This window comes from Cygnus atratus, chromosome 7, assembly GCF_013377495.2.
Source record: "Cygnus atratus isolate AKBS03 ecotype Queensland, Australia chromosome 7, CAtr_DNAZoo_HiC_assembly, whole genome shotgun sequence".
NCBI lineage: Eukaryota > Metazoa > Chordata > Aves > Anseriformes > Anatidae > Cygnus > Cygnus atratus.
Genome location: NC_066368.1, coordinates 7,935,267 through 7,962,105, shown reverse-complemented (window position 1 = coordinate 7,962,105; position 26,839 = coordinate 7,935,267). Strand labels below are relative to the sequence as shown.

Here is a 26,839-nt window from a genome sequence, read left to right as displayed (position 1 = left end):
ATGTGGACCAGCTAGCTAAAGAGCTGGAGCTAGTGAACCTGGTGCGGCGTGCTTGTAGCTCTAAGATTTATTAGGCGGGGTCTAAGTGAACTTCACACTCGCTAGATGAAGAAGCCACAAAGACCAGGTGCAGTACAGACCAGGTAGTGCCACCATACCTGCTCCTGTGCTGCAAGAGCATCTGCAGCCAGCCAGAATGCTGCTGCCGGTTAGTGCCTACTGTGGCACTGCTTTTATGCGACTGGCCACAAAATAGGCAGTAGGAAATGGACAGAGATAACCACTGACCTGAGATGGCCTTAGGTCACTGAGACTGATACTGAGAGCTGGGGGCATCAGCCAACCATTTCCAGCTCTTTGGTGCTTCCCAGCAGACTGAGCGAATGGATTTAGGAGGGGGAATGGGGCCGGGGATGTATTTCACACAGTAATACTGTGTGAAAAATATAAGGTATAATATTTTTGCACTTAACAACAACAGGACGCTGAATGTCCTCTCCTACTGTCAAAGCAATGTCCAGCAGAAGGAGCCATGAGGAACTTTGCATCTTGGTGCCAATACTGGTGAACTGCTTGACATGAGCCAGCCAATATGGGGAGCAGCATACTGCCATGACACCATGTAACACGATGCATGTTTGTTTACTCATACCATCAATTCTTGGAATGAGTGGCTTGAGGAAGCCCAAAAACAAGCATGGCTTCATTTACTGGAAGGCAATTCCCCCAAACTGCTGCTTAGTTTCATAAGGACTGAAGGTGTTGATAAAGGGCTAGTTGATGCTTTGTAGGGTAGAAGTCCACAAGGAACAAAGTCAATTGTAGTATTTTAACAGGAGAATTTTGATGAAAATTGCTCTTACATATACAACTTCTAGGAAATTATCCTTCTGAGAGATTAAAAAGTAGTGCAAAAGAATTAGAGTGTGTTGGAATTGCTAAGAGCAGGGGAAAATGGGGTTAGGGGAACCAACCCTTGCTGAAGTGAGATCAGGTTTGGCTGCTGTAATCCAGGCAGCAACTGCCTCTTTACATGACAAAGCTCAGCTATTGGCAAAGGTGTAACAGCAGAAACTGCAGCTGCTCTGGTCAAATGTGTTCAGAGAACTTCAGTGATTAGTCTAGATGGTACCAAATTATAACACCACAGTGTATATCAGTAAGAAATGCTATGGAGAAATTGTTTGACTCTGTGCTCTTTTAAATTTCAGATAATCTGCAGGCTACATCTTGAGTTTCTTTCTCCATCTTTTATGAATGCTAAAAGAGACTGAGCTTCTCAGTAGGAGCTATGGGATTTAGCTTCTGATTATTGACCTGACCGCATCTAACATACCTATTAAGTATAACCATCCCCTGAAGGCAAACATACCCAGATGAAGAAAACATGGAACAAAGGTATATGAAAGTGGAGAAAATATTGAATTAAAAAATGGGAATTCATCACCCTCCCTGATTTTTTACCTTCAAATGGACACATCTAAATTTCACAAGGAAACTTCTTACTTTTGAAAAAAATACTATTTAGTGACACTATCTATTTGAATGAAATTCCAAGTGGAAAATACATTAAAAATATTTAAACATTTCTGAGAGATTGTGAAAGTTTAAAACTTTTTAATCCTTATTCAGTATCAAACTAAATTTTAAATTCCATCTGGGGAATAGAAACTTCATGTTTTAGCTTGTACTAGTCAAACTAGTGCTAAACAGATAAAATAGGAACTTGCAATTCCCTCCCCCCGAAAAGGTGTTGGTGGTTCAGCAGAGACATATTCCTGACCACAGTTGTTTTTTTTCTCAGAACAGGAGGCTGTAATTAAAAAACAAACAAACAAACAAAACCACTGAGGGAAAAAAATCTTTTCTTTTACGAGAAAGTGGATAACTGTAGAATATGGAGAAAATGACCTTCCAAATTGAAAGGAGAAGCTGAAATAGCCATTAATTGAAATGTCATAGGAAGAACGGAGCTGGTAAGAATAAGCAAATATTTAAAGATGATAAATATTTAACAAGTCACTGGATTAATTTCTCTGCGAAGTTCATCAGAATCAACTAGACTTCTATTTGATGTCATGGACATCAGGTAGAACCTGAATAACCTTATGGGTATAAAACAACCCTGGGGGCCCCTTTAGCTCAGATGAACTTATCCAGAACAGATTTAATGCAGAAGTCCTGTCAGTGAATGTGTATTTTTCAATGAGGTAGATCCACATCGTTGTTGAAGACAAGCAATTGCATTTTATGACAGAAAGTTATAATTGCTGTACAAATATCTGCTCATTCTTCCATCTTTTACTGCTTGCTCTGATGGAGTTTCTTGTCCTAACAGAATCCAGCTCTTCTATTTCAACAAATCCCAGTGCTAAGTATGAGATACTCATGTCACTTGACATACACAATTTATGTCCCTTCAGGGAGCTCTTCTGAGTTTTGGTCTTCTTCACTGGTTTCTCACCATCTCTCTTCCATGGAAATATCATCGCGATTAAGCCAGATCAGATTGAGATTTCAAGGTGATTCCTTCTCTGTTTTTTTCATTTCCAGCCTAATTACATAGGCTTAGCAAGTAGTGTTTATTTTCATGTTTTCAATCTACCGACAAACTGCAGCATTCCTCAGAACAGCCTCATTTTCAAAAGTTTGGGTCTTACTGGGATATAACTTCATTAAAAGAAAATGATCTGGAAATAGGTCTCCAGACGGAGTCTACAAATGCTCTGAAATGATTAAGAATTCCTGTTCCTCCTAATTCTTCCTAATGACACAGTAGGAATGAAAGAGTTCAATGGGAAGTGGCAGTGCCCCAGTGGAGATGGATGCATGGCCCCTGCAGAGCGCTCAGCACCTCCCTCCCCATTCCCCTAAAGACAAACAGGATCTGAGCAAGAAGTCAGTGAAACACGGTCTGTGTTCCTTGTACCTGACCAAACCACCGCACAGACATAGGTGCAGGACCACTGCACAGTGGTGGATGTCACTGTCTGCACTGGTCCCCTTGTAGGGGCACAGGAAAGCCTTAATTATTATAATTTTCTCCGAAAGGCCCATCTTCGTTGCCTCTTTCATTGAACTAGTTTGTGGACTTAATACCTATGTTAAATACTTTGGAACATTAGCCATGTATTTCAGTTCAGAATGAATTTAATCTTTCTGTGTACTACTTTTAAGGAGGAACATAAGACACAATAATCAGGTTATTTAACATGGCAGTGTATACACACTACTAATAATACTAATGACAACGTCTGTTCTATTACGTTCAATGAAAAAGATGATTTGTAAATGTTTATGGTAGTCCATGATTTAATTTAAACATAACTGAATTGGTTAAATTTACCATTTAAACAGTAGGTCATCTGTATGTACATCCTGTATTTGGACAGATCCTATGTTATTGGTACATTGATAAAATTAATGTGTTAAAATACTATATAATAGCCAGTCTTAGTTCGTTGGCTGAACACTCAACACATGGCATTTTAGTGGTCAGAAAGGGAAAAAGTGAAACAATTTGCATACTTCAGTTCTGTAGCAAATGACTGCACTGACAAGGTCACCATGCTAAATTGACATCACCCACACCACATCCAATTTCTAAAAATCTTCCAATATTTGCATGGTGATGCCTGTAAAACCTCATTAAGTGTCAGACTCTTAGGGTTTTTTCCCTCTTGCCTGTTTAATAAGCAATTTATTTTTTTAATTAAGAATTCAGTATGCTTTTAATTTATACAGGAAAGAAAGCTTGAGTGCTCCGTGTTGTTTGTGGTAACATGGCTAGCTGTATAAAATGCCATTTATTCCTCTACTATATCCATAATTGCATTTCCAAAGGTAACCCTCATTGAATCAGATAACTAGCAATTTCTTTTGTAATCAGAAGCTACTTAGGTTGTTGTTTACAGTATAAGTGATCAACAGTTTTTATTCTGGATCACACAGTGTCAAAGCTCTAATAATTTGTATTAAATGTAATAGAGATATTGTAATCAAACCAAATGTATAAAATCTTCAAAAAGGTATACACTATACTGGGAGGTTATTAAAATTCCTGATACTGCTTAAAATGTTTAATGTGCTGAATACAAATGATATTTTAAAGAAAGCTTTGTGGATCAAAGACGGATTTAATAATTGTAATGTTTATGAATTTGTTTTGAAAATATATTTAATTGGATAATGTCAGACTTTTGAATTATAACACTATGCTCATTACCATTTCAATAGGTTATACTATCAGTTCCTTTTGACATAAAAGAATTTGATTTATTTTTTTAAATCATGAATCTCGTAATCTTTTTTCTGTTGTCACTAGTTTTCAATAATTTGATTAGCTTCCACAAGAAGAGCAACAGGAACCACATGGGCTTTGCTGGTAATGATATGCTATATATTCTTCAAAAGCAGCTCTGATGCCTTTGAAAGTAATTTGCAGTTTCTTATCAGCACAGAATTAAAAAGTAATATTGTCTAATTTGTTATGTTCAGTGGCACATGGCATCCTAGAATTCTATCACATACACAGTGCTTTGAAACCTATATTGTGACCATAATCAAGAGTACATAAGTGAATTTTAGAATTTCTGAAAGTGTTTATTATTAGCTAAGAAAAAGCTCAAAAAATGAACTTGTCAATAGGTTTAATAATCTCTTAGTAAGATGTGTACTTTGCACACTCTCAAACTTCATTGCAGTTTATAAAACAGTACTTCGTACCTTATAGTTGTATTGCAAATAACTGATCCAGACATTTCAAAGCAGGCCTGTGCATAATTGTGTGAATCTCAATGTAAATATGAAAATTCAACATGATGAACTCTTTGCTTGGTCACGTTATCTCCTACTTTCAGGAGAAACAAAAACTGATTACTGTTGATCATTTAGACATAACTGCTTGTAACAGTCACCAAGCCTGTAACTTGTAACACAGTAAGGTATAAGGACAGCCCTAAGGAGAAATGTTGCCTATTTGATGACACTTAAAGCTTTAACGAATCCCTTCTAGATACCACAGAAAAACCATCATGAGCCAGCAGAGGCTGTCAGCATCACTGAATGAAAACCAAAGTGCTCAAATCTTGCATACTGGCAATACTGGCATCCAAACCACTACAATGTTTAAGGAACAGGTCTTGCAAACAGTACATCATGCCTGCAATCCCATGGGCTGCAGTAAGAACTACTATGATGAGAAAAGCCTATCACATGGGTGAGTGTGCATGATGCTGCCTTGTAATTGGGTTAACCATCCTTCCGTGTTGGTTTTAGCCGTCTCAGAAATAAAACTCAGTTATCGTACCACTACATCTTTTCCCTCTACAATGTTGTGATAAGAGAAGTAAGGCATGAAGTTCCTGTAACTTTCTGAGCTGACGCTATCAGCTATGTATTAACAGATAGTGCTGTTTTAGTAGAGCAAATAAATTGTGTATATTTTAATTAAGAAAAATATAATAACTGGACTATAGTATCACAACGGAAGTGGAGAAGACCAGCAACTGTATAGCTGAACTCCTGTAGCAAAACTTGTTTCTACTGCTCATCCATGAATTTAAAGAAACATATGTTTATGAAGCTTTCACAATGGCTGCTTCTTGTTAAAGAATCTTCACCCTTGTTAAGGCTAGATGATTATAAGTAAAAGATAAATGTACTGTTAGAAAGTTCTATGCCACACTCTATTTTTATGAGAATTTAACTGAAAGACATACATTATACCTGTATGCGAATTATAATGGCTTCTCAGCAGGGAACGCAGAATCACTTACAGTACATAAACATTTAAAGAGGAAAATGCTAATACACTGAAAGAGTTTAACATCAGTAGCAATTTATCAAATGAGGAAGTTTCATAAAGTCCACTCTCTGAGAGAACATTCACCGTTAGACAAAAGCCTGGCATCCTTGACAGTCTGAAGTTTAATCAATTTGAAAAACAAAACTATTCAATGAGATAAATAGGATCTTAAGAAAACTGCCATCCTTCTCGGGTAAAGGCTAGAATTAACGTAATTATTAAAATAATCCAACCAGGTCGCTTTACAGGCAAATTTACACACTGTCTCTTTAAAACACTGCATGCCCAAAAGCCTTTTGGGTTTGGAATGTAGCACTGCACCAAGTATTTCACAAAGCCTCTAAATATCACAAGAAGCTTTTTTAGAGAGAAAAAAAAATTCCAGCTGACTGAAACTGTTCTAGCAGGAGTGCCTCAGCTTAGCCCCCAGACCTGGAATTCCAGATAAACAACAGAGGACAGGAAACAGATTATTTTTTTTTTTTACACGTCCTTTTGTAATGCAGCTACAAGACGACTGATGAGCTTAGGAACAAACAGAGTGAGAGTGCAATTGTCATCAGAATGAGAGGTGTGCTTGCGTAGAAGCTTGTAGGAAGAGCAAATGAATTCTCCGAAGATATGTGACTGGTGGAGACTCCTGCTGTGTTGTCTTTCCCAATAGCATTCTGCAAGACACAACACTTTCCTTGGTCACCATTACACATTTTCATTGCAAAATATTCAAATCTATGTCATGAAATTCATCATGTTTGTTCATGTGCCACCCTCCACAGTTACCTATCTATCACAGTCACAAATTGAAATATCTAAAAAGCATAAAAACAGAAGTGAAATGACAACATTTTAAAGTTAAAGGATAAAAATATCATTAATGTATAGCACCAGCACAGCATGACGCAAAAAAAAAAAAAAAAAAAGGAATAATGTAGTAAAAAAAATCTCTAACAGTGGTTCCATGTGTAAAACTTGCCCTTGTTAAACATGGCCATTTGTTTTAGCCATCTGTGTTTATCATGCCAGTTTATTTAAAAAAATAAAATAAAAAAACCCACAAAAGCAGGACCCCCAGTGAAACTGCAAGTTCTGCATAGTCAACAGAACAACTTCAATAACAAGTTACTCCTGGAGGCCAACAGATAAAAACCTAATCCATGGGATCAGAAAAGATTGAGGTTTCTAGCCTATTAAATTTTTTCTTTCTTAATCTCTCTTGCCCTCTTTGCGGCATTATTTATTTATTATTAATAATTATTTATTATTTTATTATTTTTTATTATTAATAATTATTATTTACTGTATCCTTTGCTACCAATAATAAAGCAGTAGGCATAGGCAAGTATAGATTGCCAGATTAGAGTGAACTATTTAAGTAGGAAGTGTAATGAATATTTTTCATTGCTTATCATCCTCAGTTAAAAAAGTAAAAATAAAATGCATGTATAATCACAGAATTGGAACAATTTAGACTGGAAGGCACCTCTGAGTAAGGTCATTAAATCCAATCTACTCCAAGTAAAGTTGCTCATACCCTGCCTACTTGGGGTTTGAAAACATTCAGGGATGTAGCTTCCTCAGAGGGGTCAAGCCTCCCCCATCCTGGAAAGCCAATCAGCCAAGGTACAAGCTAGAACTATGCAGAAGTGCAGATACCAAGAATGATTACAGAGCATCAGTTCCCACAGAAACTAGTAATTACAAAGCCAGGGAACAACTCTTGGAGAGATCTTCATGCCATTCCCCCTCCCTTTGCTATCATCTGATAGGATTCTCACTGGCTGGAAGTCCTTGAGCTACAAACTGTTGGATGTACTAGGAGGCACTGAGGGAATTATCACAATATGCTTTCTCTCATCTTATACTCAACCCTTAGCATCTGTGTTTTGGAAACTGTCACAGGATGTGGGTTAAGGTGGACCAGCAAGTCTGATGGCACGCTACAGTTACACGGGCCTTCTTGTGAAAGGTCTTTAGCCAGCATGAGATGCCAACACATCCATTAACTTTCCTGCATACTGTTAACATAGCCTTGGTTCTTCACATGTCATTAAACTTTATTCTAGTATCTACAGGAAATTCTTAACAGAACCTAAAGAATTAGAACTGGGCTACAGAACTGCTATTGTCTGGAAACACTGTAAAACTTGGATCAGCAAAGGAGAACCTAAAAGATATGGTCACATCCATTTGGTGGCTTATACTACTACAATTGACCTTGCTGTACAGTTGGTCTTTCACATTGTAAAAATTAATTTATGTACTTCACTAATTATTAAGCTTCCTGAGAGACTCAGTACAAAGGATATGGACCAACAGACATGGAAACCGAAGTAATGTTCAGGTCTGAAAGGGGGCCTTGGAGGTCAGGCTCAGAGTAGTCAAACAGCACTGGAAGGTTATTTGTCTCTTGGGGCTACCAGTCTGTCTTCTGAGCATCATGTCTTCTGATGAGAACATCAGGCCCAAAATTGTTCATTTTTGTTAGCCATAGAATGATGTCCAGTGTGTTTCTCTGTATTTGTTAAAAGCCTTATCATCTCGTTTCCTACAGATTATTAACTAATTATACATGCTAGGTACAATATTAATTACCATGGGATTTGCCTGAACGTGTGCAGCTATTAAAATACAAAGTCAGTAGAAGCCACTTGGAGCCCAGTTCTGGATTTCTGAGCAAGATCAATCCTTAATACTTTACGGTATCCAAACATAACCATGCTAACAAGAATTTAGTGTGCGGTAAGCCCATTATAATCTTGGAAGTCGTTGAGAATTTTATATTAGGGGACACACCTGTGGCTATGAAACATACATGATCTGCACTCTTACCTCATTAAGACAGAGCTCTGTATCTACAGATTCATTGGATTTCCGCTTCTTCTGTGCCTATGAACAAATGCAGAATTTATTCCCTGTACGTTTACACATACAGCAGCACAAAACAATTAGATAAATTCACAGGGGTTGTCATACTCCTATGATTTTGACAGTGATTTGCACATGATTAGCGAATACATTTTAAAAATGTAACTTCATGTTTTCCAATGACATTCACATTCTGATTTGAATTTACAACAAAACGTTAAACAGTCAGCTAAGGGTACTCAGTAATTACAATGCTGAGTGCCACCAGCTGCAAAGAACATGTTATGTTCTGTGGCCCCTTAAAAATGATGCTGGATGTTCAGGAGAAGAAATTAAATATGACAGTTGAAAAGTACCATAATACCGCTGTGTAATAACAAAAAATCTACTATATTTCTAAGTCTTAGGAAAATACACAACACAGGAGTATTTCATCATTGAGAACGTATGTAATTTCTCCACGTACTATTGCCAAAACATGAGCATAGTTTTAATATATTGTATGGCTGCTGCAGAGAAAGCTATGAACAGAACATTTAATGTCTTTTAATGTATATACCTGTAAGTTAAATTGAGCTGTTTGTTTACATTATGCTCACAATTATTCATGGAATATTATTAAATGCATGAAAATTGTTGATGATCGAAGCCCCCAAAATGAATTTGATTTATGTTCATCCACGTCTTACAATGAGCATCCATTCGCTGTGTGCTCTCCACACTGACTGAAGTAAGAAACATCTGAGGTGGCAGCATCACACAAAATGAAAGCAATAGTGTACACTCTGTCTAGCATCACAAGGTGCTTACTATTTCCATTGCTCAAATGAACACGACTGGGCTGGGAGTTTTCTACTTTTCTATAATAGTAATAGCAATCCCCATGGTGCCGAAGATGTTTTTACTAAATGATGCTGTGGTTGATTTAAGTACTCCAGTAATCTCAATATTATTTTTTTCTTTGTATTCTCAGAAACATAAACAGCACTCTTTTACAGGACCTTCCAGTGTTAAACGTACAATCAAATCTTGTAACAGAAGGATTTACACACCAAAGATTTACACACACACACAGGATTTACACACACACACATTTGGATTTACACACCAAAACTACTGACTGCACTGGGCATGTCTGATACTTCCACCTGGAAGTTTTCATGGGATTACCAATTTATTTCCTGCACAAAATGAAGATCTGAATCTCACTGTGTTGCATGCACTTTACACTTCAGCATCCTACTGGTTTTGTCAGAGCTGGTTTGAATTAAAGATGATGCGAGGAAGTGCTAAGCATTCGATTTTATACCTTACAAAACTTCAGTTCCACATATGACCATTTTATTTTGTATCTGAGAGCCACGGATGCTGCCTATTGGAAACAAACTATTCTTCAACCTAATTACTGAATTTAGACTCCAAATGGAGGAACTGAACTTCTCATTAAGAAGAACATTTTCATGATACTTTTTTATTTATAAATAGATATATTAGAGACAATTGAAAACAGCTGGGATTTAAATGAGACAGCTTAGCTATAGAAAGAACGCATATTGTATATACGTTGGCAGTTTTAAAATATATGATAAAATAATAGCTCAATTAATTAATAAAAACCCTCCATGAAATCTCTCTCTTACATTCCCTTTCTTCTAATTACTACCATTAAAGTGGTTATGGTAAGCATAAATTTAACTATCTAAATGGAAAAAGAAATGCCTTGAAGTAAACTTACTGCAAGAAGCAGCAACACAGTGAAGCCTTCCTGCTGTGTTTGCAGTGGTGGTGGTTTCCACACAGATTAGGAAACTTCCTTTAATGGCAACTGGGTAGATTTCAGCTCTTAACTGACTGGCCCAAGAAGATGGGCAAAGAAGAAGAAACTGGACTTCCATCCTGATTTTCTTATATTCTAAACACACACTGCATTGAAATGCAATTCAAATTCAAAGGACGCATGAGTAGATGTTCAGATCTTAACTGTATAAACTATAAGGACTATAAAAGCTGCCTATTTCCTACTTGGTCCTAATTTTCCTAATTTGGTCCTTTAGCGGTAAATTTCCTTGTCCACAAAAGCATATCTCTGTTGAAAATATTGTTCTTTGCTGCATAGGCCTGTTCTGGATTTGTAACACTGTGCTAACTACAAGCGTACCCTTGCTGGTTGGTCCCAACACCAAAGTTAAGAGTTTTTGTTCCTTCAGTACTGTGTTCCTCAAACAACAAAGGAGATAAACCATCTTTTTTCTGTCTATATGCAGTAAAGTCTTCCTTTGCTTCATTCTGCTTGATAAAGTACAGAAGCTAAAACATATTTACTATTGAGGACACCATTTTAAGAGTAAAATCAACAGCTAGAAGCAAAATCAACATAAAAAAAAAGAACAAGAAAAAAAAAAAAAAAGCTTTTCAATCACTTTGATCAATATTCCATAGCTTTAGTTTGGAAGGTTGTACTTCTCTGTATCCAAGCATGTACTTAGTATAGTTATTCTAACATCAACAACACTTATTCACTAGCAATTTCTATTATAAAGTTCTCCCTTAGAATTGAGAAGTAATTTTAATAGTCAGGCAGGCTTTTCTCCTATCAAAACAGAAAGAACAATATCTTCCATTTAAAAATACAGCAAAAATGTAGCCTTTTTTGGGGGGGAAAGGCAGAGGGAAAGAAAAAATATCACTTTGAGGATGAGATGAGACATTATATGCCAAGTTTCAAATTGGAAGAGTACATTTTTACTGTTGAGTTATAAACCTGTAAAAACGGGTTATAATGGAAATGCTGGCATAGGCTGCACTACTGTAATATAACAGTGCATCACTAAATCACAAGTAATGGAAAGAAAACCCTACGTGTTGAAGAGTGCTATAGAAAGCATATGTCCTGTAATTACAACCTAAGGGGAAAATTTTCCTGCCTCTCTACAAAGGACTCTACATGTAGCAGAGCTGCTGTATTTGTTCTATGGTGAGAGAATGCCTGATCTGAAGTAAAAAATCAGGAGTTGGATGTTATGCTGATTGCCTTGGTGGAAATACACCCAAATGGGTAGACATGCATTTGAATTATGAAGGATATTCTCAGCCACTGGATATTTACTCTATGACATCTTCCATTATCCTAAAAAATTAAACAATAGAAATGTGTGCCCATCGTGTACAGCTGCAAACTATTCTCACAGGGAGTATCTATGCCATCAACAAATTTGGGAAATGAGAGCTGTTCATTATGCAAGATTCTACAGATTCACTGCCAAACCCCCATCTCAGGATCCCTGTGTGCCTAACATGCAGGCAAGAGGGTATCTTGAAATGTGCTGGAAACACCTAATTCCACAGGAGCAAAACAGCACACACAAGTGACAAATAAGTCTGTATTCAATCTTACATTTATTTTTATTTTTTTATAAAGCTCTTATTTGCTGACAAGAAAATCTACGGGAATTTCATCATTAAACAGAAGACAAACAGAGTTGGGCTGGTAAAAATAAAATATATATATTTAAAAAAAAAATGTGAAAGAAACGCAGCTTAGAGTAACTGGTTAAACATATGGAAAGTGGTATGAAATCTCTTCCACTAAGGTAAAATAGCATTTGCTAATGACATATTCAGCTGTGACATACCTCGAACTGTAAAATGAAGTTACGCAGGATGGGCTGACACTCACCCTGGCTTTGCAGGGAACTATAATTCAGTAATGTGGGCTACTCCGACAAATCTGCCCCCATACTGCCAACAATCTTGCACTCACTTAAGCTTTTATATTCAGCAAAAATGAACATCTGCTTTTACAGAGAATCTTATCGCTGTGGCAGCACAAGCAACAGATGATATTTAGACAGAATCGTATTCACGCACCTCGTGATGAGCTCTGCAGCACACTGTACGTTAGTCACACTAAGCCTTGTTTTGGCCTTCACAACTTTTAGCTTTTAATATTCAAAGTAAGGTGTTGGGCTTAGTCAAAAGTTGGTAAAGAAACTAGCTGCATGTCCAGAAAAGAAAACACCCTCATGCCTAGAAGCAAAATTCTACTTCTCTCTTTCCTAGAAAGAAGGGGGAATTGGGACCGGGAGGGTAACTGTTTTTTTCAAAGGAGAAAGAAATACTACTTACAGAGAGATTTCTTCTCCAGCCTCCATTAAGGATTTACTTAAAACGGAATCTGTAGGCCTACATGTAACCCTCTAATCCCAATGCCTCCTAAATGAGTTCATTTGTATTTCCTTGCCCAGAGGCACCACACCCTAACCTAGTCTTCTCTTGCCCTGCACCTAAAACCATCGTAAAATCTCCCAAACCTAGTAACTCTCTTCTTCCCATCCCCCAAATCCCTCTATCTCCATTCTTTGAAGACACTGTAGTCCTGGATTTATGCCCCTAAATGATATCTTGCAATTATGAATCCAGTTTCTACAAATCACAGCACTATATGGTTAATAAATGCATTAAACATTGTGGCAGTATCTCATCAGGAGTCAGTAGGCACATTATTTATGGCTTGTCATCCAGCAGTATTTTTATATATCCACTATAGCATGCATATCTATGTTACAGCAAGCAGAAGGTCTGACTGGGGACTTCTCCTAATGGAGGTGAGCTTTAATTCGGAGGGAGGGGGAGAAGGAGAAGCATGTAAAGGGAACTGAATGCATTAGACCTGAATGCAAAGAGGCACAGAATGAGCATCTGAGCTCAAAAGAGTCCCTTGCTGTCAGCTACACCCTTTGGACCTTCTGTGCTTTATGGAACTTATTGCTTAGACACTGCAGTGAGAGACAACAGAAGTATCATTATGATAGGTATCTGTTATATGGGCTGTTTTTTCACATAATTTTAATGAATGTGCCTCTGTCCTCTCCTGAGATGCCTGGTTAGTTATGCTCATATTAACAAGGCTTTCTGAAGAAGAGGGACAAATTTCCCAGAATACATCCTTCAAATGTCCACCCTTCTGAAGCAGCTCTAACAAATGAGGGTGCATGCTCTTTTTGTTCCCTTCTTGTGTTGATTAGAGAGATTTACTATGCAACTAAGCTGTTTTTCAAGCAGCAGGACACAAACAGTAAGCAGAGAAACATACAGACTGTAAAAATGCAATCGGTTTAACTCTTCTGTGCTTACTAAGTGGTAGATGCATCTATCACAACTGTCAATAGTATTTTCTTGTTAGCACAGCTGTACTATGCCACACTGCAGTGTAAATTACTTTCAACAAGGAAGACTTACAAGAGTAAGCGAAGTGCAGGTCAGAGATGTAGGCCACTAAAATAAGGATCCAATTCAGCATAGAATAATTCTAAAGACCATCCCAAACAGCCAGGGTGCAAACATATTTAAGCTTTAGAAACAATCAGCTTTGCACAATCCTACAACAAAGAAGTCAGATCCTTTTTTCTGCTTGTTATTCTTTCTTTTTCTTTTGTGAACCAGCCCTAAAGATGCAAGCTTGGGGTATAAAATTATCCGTGGTCATTCTGCATAAAAGCACCACATTTCTGTCATCCCACTTTGTACAGTGAATAAAATCTTTTCAAAGTAAGCATTACCAAGACACTGCTGGCACTAGTCTCTAAAGGTACGTTAATAATACCCAGCACTGTAAGAACAAAATCACAAGTTTTTCAGCTGGGAGACATGAAATAAAACAAACCCACTTTCCCCTCGTGCACAAACATGCATGGGGGAACCACACATACAGAGCTTTATAGGCTGCAAAGCAGTGCAATGAACAGTTTATCAGCCACTCTGTTCAGATCCCACCATCTCCAACACTAATCTCCCGTCCCCACAGTTTTGCACCTGTCCTTACAAATACACAACTTGTCCCTGTTCTCCTACGAGGGTTTGCTTTCTCAGGGTTTCCCCCTGCAGCTCTGCCACAGCTGGTCCAGGCAGTGGGATGCCAGCAGCCCTGAGCACTGCTCGATGCCATCAGCCACCCACTGCTCTGCCAGCTCAAGCATTCAGACATCAGGGGCCAGGCCTGACCCCAGCCCACAGACAGCTGCTTAATGGGCAACATGGCACAGTGACAGAGCTACCCAGCCCACCTTCAGAGAGCTCTGGCTTTCTTAGGGCAACACTCATTGCATTTAAAATCTCCACTTATCCCTCAGCTGCTCTTGCTGATTTTGAGCGCTTTACGAATCTGAGAAACAGTCCTAAGAGCTGATAATGTCCAGTGCAAGTACAGGAAAACCTCCTCTGTACAACTTCTTCAATCTTAAAATGCTGAGAAAATTTGACTGAGGGAAGAGGTAAGTAGGTAGTAAGTGGGTAGAAGTAAGCCTCCCAAAAGGAGCAGAAACAAGCTGGGAAAGGAGGAAAGATGACCTGTATAGTATGAACTACTGCTTGACCATTCCCAGATCTGTTATGTTAATAAAGATGAGGTCTACCTAAACGCCATACCTCACTGCACATTTATGGCTAGGACAACATAGCATAAAAACTGCCTAGCAGCAATTTTTAAGGTTTTATAAAAAACAGATCCTATCAGAAATACCAAACTGATCAAACAGCTTACAAGGACCAGACACAGAGATCTTCAAATATTTATTTCAAGCAATTAGTCTCCCAGTGAGCACAGTACAAAATATGACACCCAGCCAAGTCAACTGAACTGCCTGACTTACCTTTCATGGCAGTACAGTAACTTGTTACAATTTTGTTTTCGTGTTCAGTCATTCAGTTCTCTGAGTAAAATGGATTTCTGTAGTCCTAGATTCCTGCTTCCTATTTTTAGGAGGTATTATGCAATTTTCCTAATATGATATTTTTATGGATTTGCCTCAAGCAAATATTTTTGCATTAAGAAGGGCAGAGGAGAAAATAGAATACTAAAAAGCATAGATGGAATAAGTTCCGTTAGGTTAATATCTCAATGGCCTAGGCTGCCTAAGTTTTCTTTGTTTTTTCCTCTATTTAAAAAACTGAACAGCCATGTAATCCAAAAATGAGTTGTTTGGGATTTCATTATTAAAACCCACTTCCCTAGTGATTTACCACAACTATCAACCCAGTGCCATACGTAGCTGTTAGAGGTAGCATCTGGCTGTTGCGCACCGAACAGCATCTAAAGAACAGAAACATGAACATAAAGTCATTACAATCCCAGTTAAAAGACATCCTCAGTTTTTAATTTTGAACAAAGGTAAGCCGCTGAAGAAGTACAGATCCCACATCGCTTCCCCAGGCTGGAGTGTGTGCCCTTGCGTGTCCAAATATGCAAACAAAGTTGTTCTGTTTGGCAGCAGGTGAAGTGCCTACCTCCCCTATTAGACCAGGCTACGTGGTGCACTGGAGTGTGCTGTAAACACTCCTGAGCAGCTGTCAGCCATGGCTACGATGGGACTGAAAGCAGCTCAGCCAGAACAGCGCAGACCTGCACCGTGCTAATGAGCCTTGAAAGAGGCACCATGCTGATGCAGCCGCCAGGCTGCCTTTCCTATATCTGCGTATGCTGCGGCAGGCAGGAGGGCGGCTGCACTGGGCTCCTCTGCGCTGGGCAGGATGGTAGCAAGCACTGCTCACAGGCATATGCCCACTTGAGCAGGTGACGGGATGGTGCCCAGCTAGGACTCTGCTAGGGAAAGATCAGGAACCTGGCAAGCCCAAAGGGAGAGAGGGCTCAGTGGGGAAGTGCTAGCAATGCCGCACCGCCCAGCCTCGTGAGTCATCCAGCCCCAGGCTGTCAGGAGGTGGAAGGGACGAAGAGAAGAAGGTCACGCGTTGCCACCACGCTCCGGCGGCAGGACCAGGGGTGCCGTCCTTCTGCAGCTGGAAGGAAAGATCAGGCAAGCTTGCTTGAACACCAGCCGGCACAAGGCCTTGAGCGCTGAGCATTACAGGGAGCGTCCTTCCGTGCTATGCCAACCTGAAGCAACTGATATTATTGCTGGTTTCTTGAGCACTGTGTTCACTCATGAATTTTAAAGGCAAGGGAAGAAGAGCATAACCATGAACATCTGCTTTTGGTTAAGTGACTAAGAATGCTCAAGATTTTTGTCTTTATTAACCATATGCGTGTGTTTTGAGTGCAGAGAAAACACAGCGCAAAGAAAACGGAGTGGTCAGCTTTAAAAGGGTTTAGAAAACACTTCAGATAATAAGATATTTGCTGCAATTACAGGGAGGGAAAGCAAAGGCTGCAGATACTGAAGTAACCTTGCACAGAAAGACAGAAAAATTAGCCAGTTAGCTGAGGTGCCCATGACGTAACTATGCCTTCCCCTCCTCAGTTTTATTTTCACATTTCAGTCCCACTATACTTGTTCCCTTACATCCGCAGCTACATGGCTATGCCTGTTACTGAGTGCCATTTAATCATTACATGATTTAGAGATTGTTTTTTTTCTTTAAAAAAAGTAATTCAATCTTGAACAGCTGTGATTTGGATTAATTGGTGAATTTTGCATTTTTGGCACTATTTGCTCTTCAGAAGTGCCACTAAAATAAAAATTTAAAGCATTTTCTCCCTCTTCTTCTAATCCTGTAGCTGAGTTCTGCAGGTGCACAGATGAATCCTCAGAACTCACAGGGCTGAAATCCTAGTGAACCTGCTGCAGTACTTCCCTCGCTAGCCACATTGCTTTTAACACTGAAAATACCATTCAGAATAAAAATATCAGAAAGATTATTTTCAAGGAATGCAATCAGGTTTACCAATGTGAGACTACCACAAAAACAGGCTGCAGCATACTGTGTTTTTGATAGACACCTATTCCACAAGAATTTAGCAAGAGACACACACATAGCAAGGAAAATTTCACCCCAATAGTTTACGTTTTGACAAAGTTCAAAGTCCCTATACACAGGATTTTTTTTAATGTGAAATGTAAGACAACTTTAAGCACAGGTGCTAACTGTGTATAAAACAATCTTTTCTTATTTTCATTATAAATTATACCTTTCTCTCTACTTTTGAACAAAGGTATTCAAATTCTCTGGTAAGTATTCCTGATTAAGAAATTCTGGTATCATTCTAATTTCTAAAAGTGAATTAACATCATACAATTTTTATCACTGGCATTTTATTTTCTGTAATAAGATTAAGTTTCACCAGATTTATGTGATGACTGAAGAAAAAAATCCAGTTGGTCTTAACACCAGATATCCATTAGCTAAGCTAAACCTTGGTGTTTCCTGTCAACTTCCTAAACTTTATCAAAAGGCCCTTGCAGTATGGATGTTAAAACTCAATACTTGCAAGAGACTGTGATGTAGCATTCTACCTCTCTATATACACTTCGTTCTTCCTCCATTTGAGTGGAGGAGAGAAAAATCAAACCTTCCCTCTAACTATTTGGAATGAAATCCTAACCTTATTTCCCCTTAATGGACTACACCATAGCATGCAATACTTTAATGGATTATATGATAGTGGCCTTCCTCATACCCATTATTTGCACAATGTTCTCACACACAACAGTTGCACTGTAGTTAATGAAGCTATTCAAATAAGCAGAGAAACTCTTCTCTAAGCCAACAGAACCATGACCTTATTAGAAAGATGCCTTATTCTTTACTGGCCTGATCCCACAGTGCCAACAGGAAATCTTCCAGCGGCCAGGCAGCAGCAAGTGAAAGCACAAAATAAACTTCCTAACATCTTCTGCAAGTACGGCCTCAAATCTGAGTTAGTGAAGTACTAAGAAACATTTTTCCATAAATGAAATGATTTAATAGACACAAAAAGTATTGAGAATTTCAGATGTTTAACAATTATAGCCACGTTAAAACAATTCTGAGCCTATAATAACCAGATTATGTAAATAATTATCAGATTATGCAAAACAGCATTCACAGGATATGATCCTGTTTTGTTTCAACACAACAAATTATTCACAGAGGAACAGAAGGCTTGCATTTATATTTACATTTAATAAGCCAGAAAATATAAATAGAGGAATACTAATAATGCACGTAATGGAGATCAACGGTATCATTTTGGGTATATTTTGCAAGGTTTCCACAGTAAACAGGAAGAAGCTTTTGAAGATTTATTTTGAGTAGCTTGCCTACTTTTTGAAGTATTACGTTGTGGCAGGCTGGATAGTTCAGGAGATTATTAATGGGATATACAGCCTTATATTTCCAGGAAGCTAGTTTAATCTAGCTCAGGTCAATACTGACAACTATTATGTAGTATTTTTGAAATGACAAGGTGGTTCTGGAGCACTTCTCTTAAGAGGACAGGTCCAATGCACAAAAGTGCCACTCATTTGCACCTCATGCGGCACACTCCATCAAAGAGGCTAAAGAATTAATGGGATGTTGGTTTATAACATTGTGAAGTACTCAGGATGTTTCCCCATGCCCCTCATTTCCCTTTCTGTGAGATAAGCTGCTCTGTTAAAAAGGGATAGTACTCCCATATCCACAGATTTTTCTACTTCCACTGCAAACCCTACAAAGGAAAATCATGAAGGTGCCCTATGCTACCACATTTCAACATGCTTTAGTGGGACTCAGGGGAGACATTAGAAGGTTTCACCTAGAAAAACGTCTTGAGAGTGCTATCTGTAAAGAATCTTGACAGATGATGTTTGGCAGCGAGTATTTCCACAAATTTTCAATGGTATTATTAACAGTTCTGGACTGAGAAAACAGCACCAAGTGACAAGTAGTTTTTTGTGATCTACCTATTCATGCACCTAATACTTGCATGCATCAGTTTTGTCTTACTAGCAAGATTCAGTATCAATAAACTGTGATCAAGCTTCCCTAGAGATAACATTTAAAAAAAATACATCTGGATGTGTGTTGACTTCAGCAACACTATGGCTTCTTGTATTACTCCTGCCTCTAGGAGTAATAAAATACCAGTGTGCGGAAAGTCAGAACCAAGAGCATTACTGAGATGAGGGATGAGTATAATGCAGACTCTGTGATTGTACATTAATGTACGCATAATGAAGACCACATATGCACACCTGGACTTATACTGTGTATTGAGCTGTCCCAGCGACAAGTGAGTTAAAATATTGAAGAGATGCCATGTTTAGTGGCCAGGATGGAATTAGCCTCTCTAGTATTCGAGAACAGCATCAAAAAGGGATCTGGGGTATCACTATGCTGTTCACACTCACTGACAGAATAGGACATAGCATTTCTGATATGCTGTGCATGGATGAACATAATTGCAGTAAAACAGGCTTTGTAGTAACAAAGGGCAGCAGACGATGAATGTGGATTGCAGCGCATACGAGCAGATGCGTCTCACTGGCTCAGAGATTATTTGGAGTTGCAACTTTGCCAGTTGCTCTCTTTAAATGTTCATGAAACACCAGAGTCCAGTCTCCTCTTACACTGGCATGAGCCAGCATAACCTGTATTTCAAGGGCTATCCATGTGATGCTCAGCTTCCAAAGAACAGGGCTCTCCCACTAAGGGCACTTACCAGAGTTGTCAGTACTGCTTCTAAATACAACACGGTATCTCAGTCATCAGCCTGAAGGTGAAAAGCCTCTGCTTAATTAATGGTTTGTAAGTATCCTCATTAAGCTCATAAACTGGGTATAAACTGTGTGTGGTTTTTATCTAAACCTTTTCAGTTGTGCTTATAACAATCGGGATTTCTCATCTGCAAATAACCATGACTGAATGCTTAAGAATAATCAGGAAATCTTAATTAAAAGTAATAGGGGTTAGGCTGACTCTTGATGAGAGCATGATTCTGCAAATAGTTGCAAGAATATGCCTAACTAATGGAGTTCAAAGTACGACAAACGAACATCTTCTGAATTCACATTAGACTTCTGAAATTGTATACAGGAAGTTCCCTGCAGGAACAAATCCCTAAATTTGCCCTCAGAAGTGGGTAAGTACAGCGCATATGCAACTGAAGGGTGGAAAATGGCACAGTGACATTGAACATTTATTTCCAATTCTCTTCAAGAATTTAACTTACGAGACCTGCAACTCTTAATTCACTACCTTTTCTAGAAGAGGGCAAGCCATTGTAAAAAAAATACTAAATAAACACTGTTGATCAGAAAATTTCTGATTAAACAATTTCTACACATGCATACATAGGATTTGTGCAGACATAAATTTAGGAACAAGTTTTCATACTTGTAACTGCTTTGCATTCACCTGTGCATGCTTAGTTTATATACCCACTTACCCAAATCACTGCATGAATCAGATTACTACAGCTGCAGGTAGCTATTTAGGTCCAACCTGGTACATATCTTGCCTGCCATGCACATAACAAATCTGACTGCACGTATTTCAAATCTGAGCATGAATTCAGTACATCCAAATGTCTATGTGCATGTGGTAACGCATATCTGGCCTTGCATTAGAGGCAACTTGAGGCTTCTGAAAATGTGGAAGAAAAAGTAGTACCGTGTAATGCAGTATTTATTAAATTACTGCCCTGAATACCTAATTCTGTTTTAAGAAAGACATGAGGGAGGATAATCCTATAATTCGTCAGGATACACGCTGAGCAAACCTGTGAAAAAATATCCTGCATTATGCACAACATCTAGTCTGTTTAAAAGATCACAGAAATTGGCTCACAGAAAGAGCTAAGCACAACGGAGGACTTAACCTGAGGTGGGATTATTAGGCCAACTCCACTGATTAGAACTACAATTTGGTGTGAAACAGCTAGGCTCTCATTCTCCAAAGCACAGGCTGAAATAAACATTTTGAACTCCCATTGATTTTGAAGACAAGGAACTGAAATGGGTGACAGCATCTTCTGTTCCGGAACTCAATAGCAAGTTGAAAAACATTGTAGAGTAGATGGTTTAAGGGTAACTTAGAGATCTATTAGTCAGGTGAGACAGCTGATTAGAAGTCACAGGGATACAAAGTAAGCAGGAGATAAAAGATGATTTACTTCCCGTATCTGATTACAAATCTACAGTGAAGACTAAGTAAAATGAGCAGACAGGTTAAAAGCAGAATAAAAATATATTTATGTTCAGATGTTGTGTTATCATTAATATTTTTATTAAGAGTATATGTTAGCTAATTTGGTTAAAAGGATGTATTTCATTTCCTGTCGTACAAACTTGGTCTGACCACTTGAAAGATTTAGGTACGCTACGGAAAGGGTTCCAAACTACAGTTCTTCAACAGTATACTCTTTTTTCAGCTATGCTGCTTTGTCACCAGTGTAATATTTAGAATGATTACTTACATTCTAGTTTCAGTTCGGCTATTCTATATTTCATTTGTTGTTGGTTACGAGGATTAAAGTATTCCTAAAAAATGATCTTTATTATTGCTGATATGTTTTTGTTCAGATATGCTGCATGATAACTGTGAGCCTTGGTATATTTGTGTGTTTTGTTTTTTTTTTTAAGAACAGTAGTTTATGGTTTACATATAAAGATCAAAGATTGACATATGTACCTACAAGTAACTAATAATTACAATGCAACCTTAAGGATAATTGCATTGTACACAACTGTGGGGTTGTTCCACTTTTATATGTGTAAACAAAACCAGAATTCTATTAGGTTATGTGATTGCCTCTATAGACTCAAACTAAATAACTTTATATGCATAAACATTCTTCATATACTTGGGTTTGCTACTGGTAGAGGGAGGCAAAGTACTGTCTTTGATCACGGATAAGGAACCAGGATTGCTTCAGACTTTTTCCTAAACCAAAACACAGACCCCCTCCAACCTCTTCTTGCATCCCCACATGGCCTCAAACCACTTGCCCCTTCGCCTTTCCCCACTGTAGCTTCCAAGGCAGCCAAGCCAGCAACAGCACTCCCCCTATGCTGTATGGCCTCAACATCCCTTCTGCTTGGTCTCCTGCAGCCTTTCTTGTTTTTCCCTGAATCTTTATTTATTTATTATGTCAGACACAGGGAATAAAGAAAAATTTATAGTGATAAATTTCATACCAGAATGAGTCTATGAGTCAGCTGAGTACCCAAAGATTCAAAGTGGGTCTGCATGAAGAAAGGGGAAAAAAAAAAAGGAGGAGGAAAGGACAGATAGGAAAAGGATTGTATGAAGACTAACGGTTAACTAGAAGCGAGGTTTCTGAGATGGAGTAGGTATGCCTGTAAATTTAGACTAATGGGCTAGCAACTAAAATCACATAAATAGGCAGGATTAGTCTTGATTATTGTTTCTTGAGAGGGAATTTTCTATTTTCTGAAATAAGGAGGGTTTCCATAAGCATAGGAAGGTTTAAAAAGGATCTTCATGTTTAGAGCTGCTTTCCTTGTATGAGTTTACGGGAATCTCTCTCTCTAAAAGCAGCGTGATTTTCTTTGATGCTACTACAAGGATGTTTAGAGCTCTAGAAGAAAGGTTACAGGTCTGTGCCAGGGAAAGTAACGTTGCCATGAGACTAAGCGGATGAACAAAGCTGCCGCATCCACTTTCTCAAATGGCATGGTCTGAAAGATGCTGGAAGTATGCTTAAAGCAATATTTAAGCATAAAGCAACACTATATGATTTAATTCTGGCATAAAAGGAGAGATTATCTTAAATGTCTTCAAACCCACTTTCATCCACTGGGTAACATCAGGTCATCTTTTCTATACTCAAATTCATACATCTTCCTAGAATGTTTTAACTCTATGATATTCTCAATAATGACACAGCTAAAACCAGCAACAAGTCAATTTGAACACCTCAGATTACCAAATAATAGATAATTAAACACATGCATAAGGCTTTTGACGTCTGTGTTGTCCTGTGGCATTTGCCTCCATTTGCCTGGTAACTGTTCAGGACCCACCATAATAGGTCAGGGGCTTCTGCATACTACCCCATTCTTATGTTCTTTAAAATTATTTTGGACTGAAAATAAAACAGACAGAGCTATGAGCATAAGCCTGTAAACATTTACTTACCAGTTTGCTATAGCAGTAGATGAAATACGATTGACCACTCACCCCAAACAACAGAATAGTTGTTGTGTATACTAGGAGGTAGATAGCTAAACTATTCAAACAACCTGTGGATCATTAAGAAGTGCAAAAGTATCCAGAAGTGTCCACAACAAGCAGATTGCAAGAAGCCAATGCTGGCGACGGCAAAGCAAAGAACAATAGTTCAATGTGAATGGAGTAGTTATTCATGAGGTATTCTCTACCCAATCACATACATAAGGACTCTCAAAAATAACAGAGAGCAAAGAATTTGGGAAAAGACTCCATGGAGGGCAGACCCACAACCCTGCTCCAGGATCTGGAACCATCTCTCCAACCTCTGGGGATCTCAGGGAGTAGTGAAGGAGCAGAGGAAAACCTCACAACCCTGCACCAGGACTGCATACAACATGTCATGGTCCCTCTCCAGGCATAAGCCTTCTCCCCCATGGGAGGAAGAGGTTGTGCACACAATTGCTGTGCTGGCCTCTGCCCTGATTTCTCATCTCCACTGCACCATATCCCCCACAAGATGGGGGAGGCATGTGATTCATAATATTGCATGCATCTGTGGTTAAAGTGCTTTGGCATCCAAAATTATTTAGCCTCCATGCTGTCATTTAGTCTTAAACCACCACACTATGAGTCAAAAACATCAATACCTCCTTCAATAAGGAGTTTAAAAAACACATTTCAATTATAGAAGACTCATGAAATTGGCAGCATCTTGAGCAAATCCCTCTGCTTGCCTAGCAAGTAACTTTTTTTTTTTCAAAAATAGCAGAATTGATTAAGATTTTACTTGTTAAAACCTGATTCATTCTGGCAACTATCAAACTGTGTGAATACTTTAGAAAGAAACATCTCTATGTCCACAACTGTATTGATTATCTGAGGTAGAACCAGTCTTCTACTTTGGTTTTTCTCATTATCTCTGTGTACATACTTTTTGAGGATAACATAGTACATTAACACAGTTTATAGCAGTAATATATTTATTGTTTCTGGAGCACTTAAATACACCGTGGTTTTCAGAATAAATGAAGTCTATGAGGTGATACCTTGGCTTAACTGAAGTCAACTGCAATTAGGGCTTCAAGGTCAGGAGTATCTTTTCTTAACAAGCCTGCAGAATATCTATAGTTTGATAGGATTCTGGTCTGTCAGCAGGACTTCCACAAACTACTGCTGTAAAAATAAAAAAGTTCTAAAGACTTCAAGAATTATTTTCTTGTTCTCCATTCCATTAGAAACATGGTGGCATGATCGTTTTTGCCTGCAATTGCTTTGCAACAGGATTAGCCTGCTGGCATATCCAGAGTGACTTTCACTTGCACGTGTACAAATGGAAGCAGAGTCATGGACACAACCTAATATTTGCTAACTGCAAACAATATGTCTTAAACAAAACACTGTCAAGTTCCATAAATGCACAATATATTATGAACTATACTTCCAAAGACAATATGATTAAACATCTACCATCACAATGCAATGCCCTAGAATTTTTACTAGTAGTAGTTATGCTTTAAAATTAAATTATAATACTGTGCTCTATTTTATGGCTGTTTTTTAGCAGGCTACAGTGAGCTATCTGTTATAGAAGGGAAATGTATGATGGACTAGATATTTGATTGAGAACTAAAACTGGCTGATGTTAGGAATACCTTTAATATGATGAATAACCATATAAAGTAATAACATGGGCTATGAATAACTTGATTTGGCTTATCTGACGTGAACCAATATTCTTGTTCTGGTTTATTCTAGCACTTTGTATTTTTGTGGGTATTCCTATAAGAAGATACTGAGGTGAAATGTAGGAACAACTGTGGCTTAGGGGAACACTGCATATGCTACATCTGCTTTTAGTAGCAACAATTTGCAAAATTCTTTCCGAGGATAAAAATTCAATTTCTGTAAAGGTGTAGAGTACATTTTGATAAAATTGTATTTTTGCAAGTCATTAAATTGTTTTTTAGTAACCTCATATTCATTTTCAATTGAACAATTATTAAACTATAAAACAAAATTGCACGACTCCTAAAACTGTAGTCTGGAGTTTTACAGTCTGCTATAAAGAGCTGTATTATTATAATACTCTAAAGATGCTCAGACTATTAAAACTTTTTTAAAATGAACTGTAAAATATTTTAGCACTGATGAAATAATTCTAAAGTACTATGCTCTCCAGCAGTATACATGCCTGATATTTCAGTATAATGAAAAGCATACTAATCAAAAATAATTTAAACTGTAATTCTAATATATAAAAGAAATAATTTTGCTATTGCTATCCTTCAGTAACAGAAATTTATTACACCCAACTTCCAACACTACAAATGTTTCATTGAGGACTAATAACTAAATATAAGGCACAGTCTTAAAAAGAGCTCTATATGCCAAAGAGAATGAATGTTAGCTTCAGATGATGTACATCTGAGTAGTGCTCATGATGGTAACAGATCTGTGCGGATTACTCTCTACCATTGGAGAGTTTTACCCTACATTCTACTCCAAAAATTGTTACAGGTCCTGCAAGGGGGACCTATGTTCAACTACGAAGCTCAACCGAGGCTGGTAAATGAGAACAATTTTCTACTGACGACTGATGGCTGATGCCTGAGAGCAACACCGACACTAATAGAATACATTTGAGCCTATAGGGTATGATACTTGGCTACATCCTCAAACTGCTCCTCTGATGTTCAAAGGAGAGGCAAAATATTCTCTGTACTTAGAAACTAATCAGCTATATTAATCATATCTTGAACTTCAGCAGGATTTCAACACGCTTGAAAATGATCCATCTTGTGTGGTCCTGAAATTATTTGGCAAAGACATTGAAGAACATAAGTGCAGCCTTGCTCCAAGTGGGAGCAGTTTATACAATCAGACCATTAGCGCGTACGTATGTACATGTTAATTGCAAAGCAGCCTTCTGCCATTGAGGTACGCTGTTTGTACAGCAATGCAGGAGGACTGCCGACTGCTTCCACACCAATGAACACCCAGACTGCCACATGCCTGAAAAATGAGACCCAACCCTCTCCCGCAGTGACCTGACCTTCGCAATCTTGTCCAAAAGGTGCAAAAACCATGGAGTAAGTGAAAACAGTCTCAGGGAACTGCGTACTTCTCAGAGTACATTTTTGAGGACCCCTGTCTACCACGCTGCTGAAGCAAATCAGGATTAACTTTGCTGAAATCAGTATCAATGGACAAAACAGTATCTGTTTTGGTAAAACAGGATTTTGTTTAGTGATATCCAAATTAGAAGGATAAAATTAAAGATGA

At 38.2% G+C, this 26,839-nt stretch overlaps 1 protein-coding gene across 1 annotated transcript in view; it reads right to left on the bottom strand.

Moving 5' to 3' along the window:
- Nucleotides 1-2,563: 2,563 nt before the first annotated feature.
- GFRA1 (GDNF family receptor alpha 1) overlaps nucleotides 2,564-26,839 on the bottom strand; it is a 142,511-nt gene continuing 118,235 nt past the window's right edge. The window contains exons 8-9 of the mRNA XM_035547697.2: nucleotides 8,636-8,692; nucleotides 2,564-6,474 (exon numbers count right to left, since the gene is read on the bottom strand). Of these exons, the coding sequence (XP_035403590.1) occupies nucleotides 6,313-6,474; nucleotides 8,636-8,692 (219 nt within the window). The 3' untranslated portion in view covers nucleotides 2,564-6,312. The remainder of the gene's footprint in view (nucleotides 6,475-8,635; nucleotides 8,693-26,839) is intronic.